At 47.9% G+C, this 16188-nt stretch overlaps 1 protein-coding gene across 4 annotated transcripts in view; it reads left to right on the top strand.

The window, feature by feature from the left end:
• The window catches only part of IMPDH1 (inosine monophosphate dehydrogenase 1), a 57160-nt gene that overhangs the window by 23129 nt on the left and 17843 nt on the right, over positions 1 to 16188 (top strand). For 3 of the 4 annotated variants that reach the window (XM_042468707.1, XM_042468709.1, XM_042468706.1), the window contains exons 4-11: positions 576 to 677; positions 1277 to 1351; positions 2668 to 2874; positions 3855 to 3942; positions 6281 to 6480; positions 9071 to 9161; positions 10410 to 10514; positions 14704 to 14847. In XM_042468707.1, the coding sequence (XP_042324641.1) occupies positions 576 to 677; positions 1277 to 1351; positions 2668 to 2874; positions 3855 to 3942; positions 6281 to 6480; positions 9071 to 9161; positions 10410 to 10514; positions 14704 to 14847 (1012 nt within the window). The remainder of the gene's footprint in view (positions 1 to 575; positions 678 to 1276; positions 1352 to 2667; positions 2875 to 3854; positions 3943 to 6280; positions 6481 to 9070; positions 9162 to 10409; positions 10515 to 14703; positions 14848 to 16188) is intronic. The other variant, XM_042468708.1, reaches the window with a different exon arrangement.

Genomic DNA, 16188 nt, shown 5'->3' with positions numbered 1-16188 from the left:
TGGACTTGAACAGCATCCATAGATTTGGGTATCCGCAGGGGGTCCTGGAACCAAACCCCAGTAGATACCAAAGGCCCACTATATTTACACTTGGGCTGCATCCACATTGGGGAAATAATCCGGTTTGGCACCATTTTAATTGCCTTGGCTCAAGTCTATGGAATTCTGGGAGCTGGAGTTTGTTGTGGACCCAGAGCGGAGCAGAGCTCTGCTCTGGGCCCCAGAACCTACTCCAACTCCCAGAATTCCATAGACTTGAGCCAGGATAGTGAAAAGTGGTGCCAAACCGGGTTATTTCCCCAATGTGGATGCAGCCCTAGTTCCATCAATATACATTTATGCAAAAACAGGTATTCCAAATTAAAAATAAATAAATCTGATATCCAAAACACTCCTCGTCCGAAGCGTTTCAGATAAGGGAGACTCAATATGTACTTTGTTTTATTTGCTCCTTGGGTGCCATGGCGGAGAAAGACGAGACAGAAATAATTAAAAATAAATAAATTGATTAATTGGTTGATTGATTGATTAAAGGGCAGTAACCCTCAGAGCGGATGCTCTTCTCTTCACTGCAGGACCTGACCTCGGCTCTGACCCGCAAGATCACCTTGAAGACGCCGCTCATCTCCTCCCCGATGGACACGGTCACCGAGTCGGACATGGCCATTGCCATGGCAGTGAGTACCCACCCGGATTTGGGGGTGGCCACGTCCGTGTGCATGGAGAGGCCACAGAAGAAGGGCCAGGAGGACACCCTTCCTCCCTTGTGTCCACCATCATCCCCTTCCTTCTTAAAGGCCTGGGCATGTTCATGTAGCAACCTGCCCTTCATGCTCATTGGTTTGGGGCAGAAGTGCCCATCTTCCAGAGATTGGAGATTGCGTCTAGTAAATCTTTTCCCTTCTCTGCGAAAAGGCTGTACTTGTGGTCAGTGGCCATAATGGGTCAGGAAAGAGAATCCACACTGGGCCAGGTGGGCAGGTTGTGGCAACTTCTCCCCATGGATGGTGGGAGTGTACTGGAATCTCCTTCTTTGGAGGTCTTTAAGCAGGCTGGATGGTCATCTGTCAATGGGGATGCTTTCATGGAGAGTTCCTGCATGACGTTGGACTGGGTGGCCCTTGGGGTCTCTTCCAACTCTATGATTCTGTGAGTGCTCAGCTGCCTGGGCCCTTTCCTGGTGTGGCAGAGGCTGGCAATGGGTTGGACTGGGTGGTCTCTGGGTGCCCCACCTGGCCTTTGCAGCCTGCCTAATGTCCACTCCTCTCTTCTGCAGCTGATGGGCGGCATTGGGATCATCCATCACAACTGCACCCCCGAATTCCAGGCCAACGAGGTCCGTAAGGTGAAGGTGAGCATCTCTGAAGGGGAAACGCTCCATGGGTTGGAGGCGGTGGGAGAGCATTTTGGAACGTCAACCCTGAAGAGGTTGGGAAATGTCTTCTCTTCTGGGCTGGTATCGATTATAATTCTGGACTTAGTTTGCTACAGAAAACTGACACACACTCACACACATCTCCACTAAACTTTATGGGTGGTAAGTGGATGCAGCAGGTGGTGCACAGCCAAGGAAAGTATCTTGGCCGTTTGACTGATGGACTCCAGCATCCCCTTGCAGTGACCGGTAGAACTGGCCCTTCGACAGCAGGTTCTATGCAAATGGTCCCAGGGCCAACACATCCTGTAGTTGCACGACAGGGTCTTTGCAAGGCTAGACCCCTGTGGTTACATCCAGGGCAGAAGGACACAAAGGATGCGCCAGTGGCCAGGCCAGCCAGAGAACCCAGTAGTCGAAGTGTTGGGGATTGACCATCAGAAGGAGAGGAAAGGATGGGGAGGACCTCACACCGGGGCTCAGGTGTGATTTTTTGTGGGGGGGGGGGGCAGGCTCCATTTCTGCAGTTTCACTGGTGGATCTGAAAGTTGGAGAGATGATTATTTTGCAGTATCTAAAAGCACAATGAAGCCCTGGAGACCCCAGAGGGAAACTCTGCAAGATGTACATCCCCTCTTCACAGGATGTGCTTTTAGTTTCAAGGCTGCCTATCCCACAAAAGCTCCAAATTAGATGATGTTATTTATTTATTGATTCATTCATTCATTCATTTCCCACTTTTCCTCAAGGCTCAAGGCATATTAAAATATAAAACACGATCAAAAAACACATAAAAACAACACACAGTACGAAGATTGATTCTAGACTGGATGGCCATATGTCATGGGTGGTTTGATTTAGAGTTCCTGCATGGCAGGGGTTTAGACTGGATGTCCCTTGTGGTCTCTTCCACCTCTAGGATTCTATGATTCTAAGAGAGAGAGTCTCCTTTATCCGAAATGCTTGGGGCCAGAAGTGTTTTGGATTTTGGATTTTTGTGGGCTTTGGAATACCTGTGTTTGCGTCAGGGTTGTGTCTCTCTTATCCAGCATTCCAGAATCTGAAATATTCCAAAACTGTCCACTTTGGTGGCTGAGATAGTGATAGCATCCTCTGCCCTTTTTGTCTCTGTTGGTAGCATAGCACTTGGACCGTGGCTGGTGTTGGGGGGACCGAGGGTGGGCACATTTGGGGTGGGTGGGCTTCTGCCAAAGGGACACTTGGAACTCAATGCTTAAAAGTATCCTCAAGTCTCTCTTCTCCTTTGAACCCCCAAATTCATTTCCCCACAGAAATTCGAGCAGGGCTTCATCACAGACCCGGTGGTGCTGAGCCCAACCCACACGGTGGGCGATGTCTTCGAGGCCAAGATCCGGCACGGCTTCTCGGGCATCCCGGTCACTGAGATGGGCAAGATGGGCAGCATCCTGGTGGGCATTGTCACCTCCCGGGACATTGACTTTCTCTCCGAGAAGGACTACGGCACCCCGCTCAGCGAGGTATTTGGGGTAGATGGGTTGGCAGGGATGGGGACGGGGGGCTCGGGTCACCCTCGTTGATTAAGGGACCTTGGTCTCCCTATACCCCACCTGGCAAGGACTTCAAAGGGAGCAGCCGTCTGGCACCAGGAATACACCCAAGCCACATACCCACAGCAGTTTGATACCACTTTGACCACCACGGCTCCATTCTGTGGACTCCTGGGATTTGTAGTTTTTTGTGACGTGTGCGGCATTCTCTGCGAGGGAGCTCTAGTCCACTAGAAACCCCAGGGATGCATCCATAGGATGCAACCATGGCAGTTAAAGTGGTAGCAAAGTATAAATTGCACATTCACAGCTGTTGTAACTGCTGTGGCTCCATTCCATGGGATCCTGGGATTTGTAGTTTGGTCAGCAGCACTGAGAGTTTCCTAGTGTGCAGTGGATGGAATGGCTTTGTTTTTTCCTTGGCAGTGAGCTACCTTGGGTTGCATGTTGAGGGAAAGCAATAAATAATGCATTGGAGCTTTCTAGCAGAGAATTCTAAGTATCCTATGAAACTAAAAATCCCAGGATGGAGCCATGGCAGCTGAAGTGGCATAAATGTTCTGTAATTGTGTAGAGGCAGAGAGTTTCCCGCTCTGTACTTGCCTCAGTTACCCACCCCATAGGCTCTGTCCATCCACTAAATGGAAGCGGATGGCATGGCTGGCGTTCAGCATACATTTGAGCCATCAATGGAGAGTCCCCATTTCACTGGCCCCCCACCCACTGTGCCGGGATTGGGACTGTTGGATCCCTAAGGTTGGGGAGGGGTCTCTGCAAGTCCTCCATGTGTATACATAGCTTCCTGGGGAGCATTTGGAGAGCTGAGTGGGGATGAGCAAAGATGGTCCAAAACTTGCAGAGGAGAGGAGGGGGGGGGGGGGTTCCCCTGGGTGAAAGCCCCCCCCCCTTTTCCCCCTCCCCCCCCCCACCCGCCCCGGCCCCTAATGCAGGTGATGACCAAGCGCAGCGACCTGGTGGTGGCCCCAGCTGGCGTCACCTTGAAGGAAGCCAACGAGATCCTGCAGCGGAGCAAAAAAGGTGCCATGGGGATGGCAGGATTGTCCATGGGTGGGGATAGGGGCCATGAGGTGGGACAGGGGACACAGCTGCCCTTGACCATCTGGGCATGGCAGACCAATTTGGCACCCAGGGCTCATTGGGGGACCCCCTCCTCACAACCCTCTCCACGTTCTCTGTTGGTTAGCATGATGCCCACCCACCCACCCACCCATGTTCGGTACAAGGACCATGAGATGGGCAACTGCCAGGGCAGATAGACCCTCCTTAGGTAGACTCAGCCCTCACTTTGTCAAATTACTGTATATACTCATGTATAAGTCTAGATATTTACGTTAAAAGATTGACCCAGAAAACCTGAGTCGACTCATCTATGGGTCATCAGTGAAAGTTCTGTATCTTAACTCTTATGTAAAAGAAGGAACCATCCCCTGGTAAAAAGCAAGAGTATCATGTGTGAAGCACCAACCCGCTCTGCTCTCATCCATCCAGTCCTAAGAGTAGGCACAAAGAGTTATGTCTGCTGGAATTTTATAAGTTCTTTGAGACTGGTTTGGTTTGCTTTGCTTCATCCTTTAGATCCTTTCCTATATGCCTCTCAATTTTACCCTTGACTTATCCATGGGTCATAGCAAAATCCATAATTTTGGACCCAAAACGTGCCCTTGACTTGATTTATAGTCAAGTATATATGGTATGTATTTATTGGTCCCAGATGGTCCTCCACAAACTCTCTAAGGTGCAATAGAGTCAACTTCACCATGTTTTTATCCTCCCTCTTGGCCAATTTAAACTGCTTTTGGAAGAGAAGGTCCAAAAGAAAAGCCCCAAAATGGCCCAGCAGGGGCACGAAATGTGCCAAATGAGCCAACTTGGGTCCCAGTTTGGAAGAAAGGCAAGACATGAATTATGATGAGTGAATGAATAGATTATTTCCTGTGGTGATGGTATGCGGAAGGGGCTGGCAATCCTATGGAGACTTCCTGCCCAGCCACTAGAATTTGGAGAACCATGCCATGTTTCTCTATGGTGGTTGTATTTGGAGACATCACCCTGTTATTCTGGAAAATTGGTACTCAAAGGCGTCTTGTATCACCCTTGAGATTAACTGAAAGGTAGAAGTAGGTAGCATGTGCTTTCATAGACTAAACCCTTAGATGCATGAAGTGGAGTTGAAAGTCCAGGAACGGACCTATATGAGCCGGTTATGGGTGAAAATGGCCATAGTGAAAATGCAAAACTTTGTGGGTGTGGAGATGAGGTGGGCAGTCCAGTTTAAATGATGGCCATTGGGGGACAAAGGCAGAAAGAAGGATGTAGCCCAAGGCCAAGAAGAATAGATAATCAGATGAATATCGGGATGTAGTGCAGGGAACAGAAAAGGACGTGATGAAGGGGTCAAGGCGCTCATGAAGATGGGGGTTAGATAGCATTGAAATTGTTGCAGTGTGCCAGGAAAACATTAAGAGACTGATGAGAGAAAGATGTTCCTAGCAAAAGCTTCTGTGTACTTGCATCTGATAAACTAGATTTAAGCCTATGAAAGCTTATGTTCCCAACTTCGTTCTCTGAATTAGTCTCAAAGATGGTGAACGATCCCTTTGCATCTACTCTACGGTGCAGGAGGAGTGCCAAAGTACCTTTGCGTACCATAGAGCTCTGCAGACTGGAAAGCCAGAGTGTCTCCTTTTATCTCAGAAGAGAAGGGAAGGAAGAATTATGTATGTATGTCTGCGAGAGAGAGAGAGACTTTCCCACCCACATGATAGTGAGCGTTGAAGGCGACCCCAAAGGGATGGTCCAGTCCAGAGGTTGTCAGTCTTTGGTCCTCCAGATGTTTTTGACTTCAGCTTCTAGTATGGCCAGTGGTCAGGGATTCTGGGTGCTGAAGTCCCAGACATCTGCAAGACTCTATAGCATGAAGGGAGCATGGACCTCATTCAAACCCTGCCAATTCAGGAGATTTTGGGGAGGTGGCCATCCAACCACTTCTTCAAAAATCTCCAAGAAAGGAGGATCTGCCAGGTTATATGACTTGTCCCATTCCACTGTTGCTGGGATCTATTCAGTTGCCTGACAGATGCCTGTGTGAGGCTTCTACGTGTGCAAATTTTAGGAGTGTTGGCAGCCCCAGTGCCAATTTTGGCTAGCATCATGGCAACCATTTAGAATGGGCTCACACCCTTTTATAGCCTGTGGCTTATGGGTCCTTCGTGACACTTCTCCATGTGGCAACCATTGGGGGTGATGGGGGAGATTTCTGGGTTTGAACAGGAGCCGAAGGGGCTTCTCTTCCCTGGCCAGATGTCTTTCCTGGAGGTCCACCATCTCTCCGCGTCCCACTCTTTCCCCTTTGCAGGGAAGCTGCCCATTGTGAATGACGAGGACGAGCTGGTGGCCATCATCGCCCGCACCGACCTCAAGAAGAACCGCGACTACCCTCTGGCCTCCAAGGACTCGCGGAAGCAGCTGCTCTGTGGGGCTGCCATCGGCACGCGGGAGGACGACAAGTACCGGCTGGACCTCCTCATGCAGGCCGGTGTGGACGTGGTCGTGCTGGTGGGTCCCCCCTCAGCCTCCCCTCTTGGTCCAGCGTCCAGCTTTTGTGGCCAGACGGTCTCAGGGAGCCAGACGTCCCACAGAATTGGGCACAGCAGGGCTGGGCTGCAGCCCATCGTGATGATGATGATGATGATCCTGCCTTGCAGTGGCACCCCCCCCCCAAGAAACTTGCCAAGAAAACCCCACAATAAGTTGCAAACAAGCAACAGTGTCCTACCTTTCTCCTGAAATAGGGGCTCAAGGTGGCTAACAAGAAATTTAGAACAATTCAAATTTTAAAGGTTCTTTGTATTTGTCATCTGAGCTGAAGCGCCAACATATCCTTCTGCAGCAGAAAAGGGAAGAGAAACATGAAGGAATTCTGTTTAAACAAGTTTTCCTTCATTTCTATCCGGCCTTGTTAGGATTATTTTAAATAGTTACGGTGCAGAAGCATAAAAAGTGCTCAAGCTTTTGCCCCAAAGTGCCGGAAATCTTGCTCGGTCTTCTCCCGCTCCCAATCTTCCCCTGGATTTTTATTGTTATGGTTATCAATTAAAACAAGATGACGGGGGATAGGAATGCAATTAGAAAGCGACAGACAAAAATGGGAACAAGGCTGAATATGCATCATAAAGAAATACAAAGGAATCCAGTTGCAGTTTGCTATTAACTAAGAAAATATATTTCTAGCACAGAGGTTTGTGGACTCCAGTTCATTCTTGGCCTCTGATGAAGCAGATGGGAGTCCATGAAAGCTTATGCTAGACAGTTCTGAGTCTCAGACGCTACAGGATTCATTTAAGGCTGCATGTGTATATATGCAAAATTCATTCTCTCTGCTTTACAACCTGTAGGTTATAAAAAGATGATGATAACAAAAAGTTCTTCCATTAATTATTATGCGTTGATGCAGGAAAGCAGATGTTATTACAGTCTGAGTCTCCCTTACCTGGAATTCTGAAAACCAAAATACTGAAAAATCCAAACTTTTTTCATGGGTGGCTGCAATAGAAGCACATTTGCTTTCTGATGCTCCAATGCACACAAACTATGGCGGGCTACAGACTGCCATTAGGGACGTCCTGAGGCTGTCCCAGTTTGAAAAAGGGGCGTCTCTTCCAGACGCCCCTAACCCTTTCAGGGACAGAGTCCGTGACAAATGGTGGTGGCCGTTCCACACGGCTGCCGCCATATTGACGTAGCGGATGCTGTGTGTCCGCACGTTGCACCCTGGAAGTGACACCGCAAGTGCGCAACTAGCACCTTGCGGCGTTTCTTCCGGGGCCCAGGAATGAGCGCGATTTCCGTGCTCCTTCCTCGGAGCGTCTGGGAGCCGCGCGGTTTGGCTGTTGTGGCTCCCGGACGCTGAAAGCGGAGGCGGAGCCAGACCGCCACAATCCGGCGGTCTGTAATGCGCCTATGTTTCATGCACAAAATGATTAAAATATTGTGTATAAAATGACCTTCAGGCTACAAGGTGTATAGGAAACACCTTCTATTAGGTGCATATGAAACATCAATGAATTTCATGGTTAGACTTGGGTCCCATCTTCAAGGCATCTCAATATATATATGCAAATATTCCAAAATCCAAAATACTTCCGTTCCCAAGCATTTCAGATAAGGGGACTCAGCCTGTTTTATCATTATCAGCCTGTGTTAGATAAGGTTAGGCTCCATCTGAAGACACAGGTCTGCAGCTTAGGTGTGCTCTGGGATTCAGCTCTGAGACTGGAAACCCAAGTTTCAATGGTGACAAGGAACATTTTTGCACAATTAAAGCTAGTGCACCAACGGCGCCCGTTCCTGAGGAAGTCGGATCTGGCCACGGCGGTACATGCCTTGGTCATATTCCCTTTGGATTGGCCAAGGAGGGGACTTCTGCTCAGGCAGCCCTCTTCTTACTTTTTAATTTTTGCTGCTCCAAATGTGGCAGCTCATTTTGCAAAGAAAAAGTGGAATAGAGACGGTTAAGGGATGATAAGATAGCCTTATTTAAGTATTTGAAGGGATGTCACTCTTAGGATGGGACAAACTTGTTTTCTGCTGCTCCAGAGACTAGGACTTAATGGAGCAATGGATGCAAGCTCCAGGAAAAGAGATTCAGCTCAGCATCAGGAGGAACTTCATGACAGCAAGAGCTATTTGACAGTGGAACACACTCCTTCCTTGGAGTATGATGGGGTCTCCTTCCTTGGAGGTCTTTAAGCAGAGGCTGGATGGCCATCTGTCAATGGGGGTACTTTGATTGAGAGTTCCTGCATGGCAGAACGGGTTGGACTGGTCTGTTCCAACTCTGAAAGCAGCAGTGGTCATTCTCCCGGGGTCACCTTCTGGCCACCCCTCTGGCCTCTTCTTTCTTTTCTTCCAGCTGCAGCCCAGTTCTCTTTTTGAGCCACCTTCAATCCAGTTTAGTCTTCTTCTTTTTCTCTGCCTCTCTGTTGCAGTTATTAGCCTTCTCTTCAGCGCTTTGTCCTTTGGGGGCAGGAAAGGATATGATTTATCAATCGATCAATAGAACATTCCTCTTGCCCTTCCTTTGTGCTAATGAGCTCCCCTCTGCTTCTCCTCCTTTCTGTCTCCATGGACCCTGGCTGCCCAAAAGGACTCATCTCAGGGAAACTCCGTCTACCAGATCAGCATGATCCACTACATCAAGCAGAAATACCCGGAGCTCCAAGTCATTGGTGGCAATGGTGAGCATCTCATTGGCCCCGCCAGGGTGGCACTCTTTCCCAGGATGCCCCGGTTTCGTTTCTTTTCCCTCTTATGCTTGATGCATGTGTCCTTCATGCCCTCCCAGTCTTCATGCCCCTTGGGGTGCAGCCATGCCAGTGTGGGGCTCAGGGTGGAACCTTGTTTTCTCATGTTCCTAGATCCGCCATATATATACCATGAAAACTCTCCTCCGACTTGCTGCCTTTGCCACAGATCTCTTTCAGACATTAAAAAACAGATTCTCAAAGTAACAGCTTTTATTGCAGAAAAGATGTCTGTGACTCTCTTGTCAGGTCTAAAGGTGAAATGCATAGATGACACTTTTATAGATGTATATGACAATTCCAACCCACAATCATTGGCTATAATTGAGAGTTCCTGCATGGCAGAATGGCATTGGACTGGATCAGGGCCCTTCTTGGAGTCTTGTCCAACTCTATGATTCTAATTTCCCATGTTTTCTCTCAGCTGTGATACAATGGTTAGAAGTCCAGGAACCTGGGAGCAAACCAGCTCTTAGCCAAAACAACCTTGAACAAGATGCACTGCACTATATTAACCTTTAATATCAAACTATAAAACTATGGCCCAATACAAACTGCCCAAAAAGGGTGGTCTGCCTTGTTTTGCTCCGCGAGGAAGCTGCAGCTGACAAACCGCGAGGCTTCCTCATGGAGCAAAAAGAACCCGCAAAAAGCAGGTTCTTTTTGTGGCGTGATACTGACGCCATGGTGCACCAGTGGTGCACTCGGGTTGTCAGTATTGCGCCGTGACGTGCGGACACTAAGCGTCCGTCACGTCGAAATGGCAATGACCATCTGTACAGGGCGCCGCTATTTTGACATACGGAATATATGCTAGGGTTGCGGGGCATCTGTAAGCGACACCCCGAGGCAACCCTAGCATATCAAGAAGACGTGTGTTGAGGTCTGTCTCTACTGGGCCTATATTAACTATATAAACACACATATATAAAGCAGCTTTAAACCTAACGTTGTAAAATCCCCCTCCTCCACATTCCTTTTCTGGTCATCTCTAGCAAGTTCTTAGCATTAGAAACACATTAACCCTTTTTCCATCTCATGAACCGAAACCACATTTTAAACTATTGTAACTCCCATCTTTCTCATTTGAAACCCTAAATCACATTAAATCCTTCCTGGCAGGAGTTTATTCCTGACAGCTGACCGGGTATTTCATGGGTCCCTTTGTTTTCTCTCCTATGGGATGCACAGTGGTGACAGCGGCGCAGGCCAAGAACCTCATCGACGCTGGCGTGGACGCCTTGCGCGTGGGCATGGGCTGCGGCTCCATCTGCATCACGCAGGAAGGTGAGACACACACCCCTCCGAAAATACACACACACAGAGATATACACACACTCCATCTTGCACAAGAAGAACAGACTCCATCTGGGGCTTTGTGCAAATCCCACAACCTCTTTTCACCTTCGTTTTTATTTTAAAAGATTTAAAAACAGCAATGGGGTAAGCAATCCTATTAAAACTTGGAATCAAGCCCTCCCAGCTGGGTACTCTGTCATTGAGCAAGTAAGGGGGAGTGGGCGAGGAGGCGGGGTGGCTCTGGTTTATAGAGACAATCTCACCTTGACCAGGATACCTGTCCGGAAGATGGACCGCTTCGAGGGTATGTACCTGCGCCTGAAGACCAGGGATAGTATAGGGATTCTGTTGGTATACCGTTCACCCCGTTGCCTAACAGACTCCCTATCTGAGCTGTTGGAGTCGCCTAGGCTTTTCGTCCTGGGCGACTTCAACATCCCACTTGAGACCAGTTTAACAGGTGCAGCTCGGGAGTTCATGGAAGTCATGACAGCCATGGGCCTCTCCCAATTGGTTACTGGGCCCACACATTGTGTGGGTCATACTCTCAATGCGGTCTTCAGTACGGAACAGGAATATCCGTGGGCAGAGGTAGTTAATACCTCCGCATTGTCATGGACGGATCATTTCCTGGTTAGGGCTGAACTAAGAGCCACTGTCTGTCTCCCGGGGGGGGGGGGGGGGTATTAGAATGGTCCACCTGCAAAGGCTAATGGAACCAACTGGATTCCAGAAAGCCCTAGAGGGTCTGTTGGTTGATAATGCCGGTGACTTTGTCGAAGCTCTGGTGAACACATGGAACACCGATCTTGCCGGGGCTATTGACACAATCGTTCCCAAGTGTCCTTTCTCACCTGCTTTGAATCGAAAGCCCTGGTATTCCACAGAGCTGAAGAATGTGAAGCGGATGGGATAATGACTAGAGTGCAAATGGCGCTCGACTGGACTCTTATCTGACAGAACTCGTCATTTCTTAATTCTTATAGAGAGGCAATAAAAGCAGCGAGGAGATCCTTCTCGTCTGTGCGCATTGCATCTGCAAAGTCTCACTCGGCAGAGCTGTTTAGGGTGGTGAGGGAACATCTACCCAGAACCCTCTACTTAACCCGACAACAGTCTGCTGTGATGCATTTAACAACTACTTTGCAGGTAAAATCTCTCGATAAGGGCCTACCTGGACGCCAACGTTGGGGCAAAATCAACTGATAAGGTGTCCAGTCATCCGTTTATGAGACTAGACTGGTCAATTTGAGCTTGTGAGTACTGATGATGTGGACAAATCCTTGGAAAGGTGAGGAAGATGACATGCTGTCTCGACCGCCCCTTGCCCATGCTTATGGCTTCTCCACCTATCCGCCGGGGTGATGCCTTGATGGCATGTCTTACACATGTCATCAAAATGCTCCTTAGGGAAGGTTATGTACCATCCTCTTAAAGAAAGTAGTTGTTTAGAGCGCTTCTGAAAAACCTTCCCTGGGACCCCCTGAGATATGGAAAAACTATAGGCCTGTATCCCATCTGCCCTTTTTGAGTAAGATGATCAAGAGGGCTGTCGCTCCTCAGCTCCAAGTGGTCTTGGATGAAGCCGTTTTTTAGATCCATTCAAACTGGCATCAGGATGGGATTTGGGGTGGAGACTGCCATGGTCGCCTTTACTGTGACCTCTGTCTAAGCCTCGACAGAAGGAAGCGTGACCTGTTGGTGCTATTAGACCTCTCCAGCGCATTTGACACAATGGACCATGACATCCTCTTGAATCGCCTGAGAGAGCTAGGAATTGGAGGCACTGCGTTGCAGTGGTTCCGCTCTTTCTCTCGGTAGATTCCAGAAGGTGATGCTCAGGGGACAGTCACTCCTCAAAAGGACGGCTTAATTGTGGTGCTACCACAACATCCTGTCTCTGATGTTATTCAACATCTATATGAAGCCACTGGGAGAAATCATCCATAGACATGGAGCAGGGTGTTATCAGCATGCCGGTGACACCCAAATATACTTCTCCATGTCCCGGTCATCAGCAATGGTGACAGATGGCATCTCTCCCTTCAATCAATGTCTTGCAGCAGGAATGGACCGGATGAGGGAAAACAAGCTCAAGCTGAATCCAGACAAAACGGAGGTACTTATGGTAGGGGGCCCCAAACCAGGTATCAGGCCACAACCGCCAGTCCTCAAAGGACTGTGTTTGCAGTCTGGGGGGTGCTTCTTGACCCGTTGCTTCAGATGAGGAATCAGGTGACCACGACGGTCAAGAGCGCCTGTTATTAGTTCCGGCTGATACGCCAGCTGCGCCCTTTCCTGGAACAGGGTGACCACAAAACAGTAGTACATGCGCTGGTAACCTCAAGACTTGACTTTTGTAATGCGCTCTGCATGGGGCTACCCTTGTGCCTAGTCCAGAAACTCCAGTTGGTAAAGAATATGGCAGCCAGATTGATTACAGGAACAACTAGGAGTGACCACATTACACCTATATTGAAATCACTCCACTGGCTGCCTATTTGTTTCTGGGCACAGAACAAGGTGTTGGTCATTACCTTTAGAGCCCTCCATGGCTTGGGCCCAACCTACTTAAGGGATTGTCTCCTTCCGTATAATCTGCCCCATAGCCTCAGATCCTCTGGGAGGAATTTGTTGCAGTCCACAAAGACCAGATTGACGGCGACCTCTCAGAGGACTTTTCCCGCGATCACTCCCACTTTATGGAATGACCTTCCGGACGAGATCCGTCAAATTACCAACCTTGAGAGCTTCAAGAAAGCTGTCAAGACGGATCTCTTCCAGCAGGCCTTCCCGGAATAGATCCCGGCCATGTAACGCTCCCCCACAGACATATACAAGCAAAGACTCTGCCCACCGTTATTCTATTACTGTAGTATTGTTTTTAGATTGTTATCGTCTGTAATCTTAATGGATGGAATTGTTTAATCCTTTTTTAAGGAGGAGGATTGTATATATTGTATTTTTTAAAAGGCTGTATGCCGCTTTGATTGTGGAAACAAAAAGCGGGATATAAATTAAAGTTTTATTTATTTTATTTATTATAAACTCCAGCCTAAATCCTGACTAGAGTAGACCCACCGTATCAGTGGGATCTACCTGCGTGTTAGCTCACTGCTTAACAATTGCTCCGATGGCTCTGCTCCAGTTGCGATGAACCAACAAGAGGCAATGAAGGTGAAAGCCCCAACAATTCTCCCTAAACCACTAGAAACCCCTTTTGCAGAATAGGAAGGGAATAGATTGAATGTAAGTAAGCTGAACAATGAATGTGATAGATATCATAAGACATCATACATATAATAGATTAATTAATAGAAGTTATATGCTTGATAGTAGAGGTGCTGTAATATAATGATTGTATGCTGTGTGTGTGTTGTGTGTATCCTTTTGCATTGGAGGCCTGCAAAGGTGATTTGAGAGTCTTGGGCAGACTGGAAACAAGAGAAAAAGGAGGAGAAACCAGTCACTGAATTCCATTATACAAGATTCCTGAATGGTGGGAGATAATAAATGCACTGGATGACAGTGTCTTGTTTACCTGCCGATTAGACTACTGTCATGTGTTCTACGTGGAGCTGCCCTTGGAATGCATTTGGAAGCTGCTGCAAGTGTGAAATGCAGCAGCTGGACTGGTGTCAGGTGTGTGCTTTGGAGAGTGTGTATTGTTAGTCTTGCAAGAACTACATGGGCTCCTAGTTTGCTTGTGAGCTCAATGGCATAAACAGCTTGAAGACAGGGTTTTGGGGAAACTGCCTCCTCTCTGTAGGAACTGGAGATCCTCCAAGGAAACCCCTGAGACTCCCTTTTGCACCAAAGTACTCATTGCATCTTTCTTGGTACATTTAAAAAACCTTTCCAACCCCTTAGTCTTGCCCTTTTTCCCTGTCCTGAAATGGAGCTCAACCACTCTAAATCAAACTTTCCCTAAAACATTAGTTTCTACCCCTAGGAGAGAGAAAACAAACCCTCCCTCTTCATTGTCTACAAATGTATAGAAAGCTAAACCTTTTTTGCGTTTTAGTCTGCTTTGTGTCCCTTTCTGGAGCTACACAAGTGACCACAGTGGAGTTGTTGGGGGGGAAGCTTTGGGAAAGGGTCACTCCTTGTGGCTTTGCAACTGACCACTAAATATGTACTCCTCCTCTGTGTGTTTCTATTTGTTTCTGTGCTTTAGTGATGGCGTGTGGCCGTCCCCAAGGCACAGCCGTGTACAAAGTGGCTGAATACGCCCGCAGGTTCGGTGTCCCCGTGATCGCAGATGGCGGCATCCAGACGGTGGGCCACGTGGTCAAGGCGCTGTCCCTGGGGGCCTCCACGGGTGAGTTGGGAACGCCTCGGGCAGAAACAGGCGCAAAGCAGGAGAAACCAGTCGTTGAATTTCATTATACAAGGTTCCTGACTGGTGGGAGATCTTAAATACATGGGATGCTGTGGCTGGTGTACCTGCTGCTTAGACTACTGTAATGCGATCTACGTGGGGCTGCCCTTGAAAGCTGCAGCAAATGCCAAATGCAACAGTTAGACTGGTGTCAGTGTGTACTTTGGAGAATATGTATTGTTGGCCTTGCAAGAACCGCATCAGCTCCCAGTTTACTTGTGAGCTTAGTTCAAAGTGCTGGTTTTGTTGCTGTTAACCGCCTTCAAATCAATCCCAGCCCAAGGTGACCCTGTGGATGAGACATCTCCAAGACTCCCTCTGCTCCCCTGCTCTGCTCAGGTCCTGCAAATCCATACCCATGGCCTCCTTCATAGAGTCCATTATCCTTCTAACATGCAGCCTTCCTCTCTTTCTGCTTCCTTCCATCTTTCCCAATATTATTGTCTTTTCCAATGGCCAAAGTACAGTATGACCATCTTGGCTTTCAGTGAAATTTGATCTGTTCAAGGGCCTATTTGTTTGTCTTTTTGGCCATCCACAGTGTCCTCAATGCTCTTCTCCAGCACCGCATTGCAAATGAATTTAATATGCATTTATCTGAAATGAATTTATAATGTGAAGTCAAAAGCTTTTGTGGTTTTTTTGGTCTATGTGGCCATGTTCTGGAAGAGTTCTTCTAGAAGTCCTTGGCATTCAGGACTTGTTAATTGTATTACCATTTACACCTGTGTGGTTCCCAATTGGCTTCTGCTGAGTCACCCTGACTCTCACATACATGTTTTATTTCACTTACTGTATCCCATGTTGCTTTTTTTTTCTTGACACGTCCATCTTGACCTTTCCAAGGGCAGCTAAGTCTGTGATGCTTCAAATGGCCTTCAGTCCTTAAAGCTAGCTCTGGCTGCTCTCGCCGTTTTGACTGACTGTGGCTTTAAAACTAATTTTATAGGAGGAGTTTTTACTTTGTTTTTAAACATTTTTGTGCATTTTCCGCATTTTCCATATTTTTTATTCATTGGCCATTGCCTCCTTGGTCTCCATGGACCCAGAGGAGATAGAGGAAGGAATGCTTCATTGACAGAGCCCTCCCTCTACGGCCAACTGTCATCGTCCAGCCTGGAGGGAGTGAGCGGGGGGGTAGGGGCTAATTTTGTATTGCAATCTTTATTGTACACCGCAATGATCATTGTGGAATAGCGGTCTATAAATAAAACATATTATTATTATTATTATTATTATTATTATTATTATTATTAGAGGAATGCTTCATTGGCCATCGCC

Source organism: Sceloporus undulatus, chromosome 5 (assembly GCF_019175285.1).
Source record: "Sceloporus undulatus isolate JIND9_A2432 ecotype Alabama chromosome 5, SceUnd_v1.1, whole genome shotgun sequence".
Lineage (NCBI taxonomy): Eukaryota > Metazoa > Chordata > Lepidosauria > Squamata > Phrynosomatidae > Sceloporus > Sceloporus undulatus.
The sequence above is the reverse complement of the archived record's forward strand: the minus strand, read 5'-3'. Positions and strand labels throughout refer to the sequence as shown.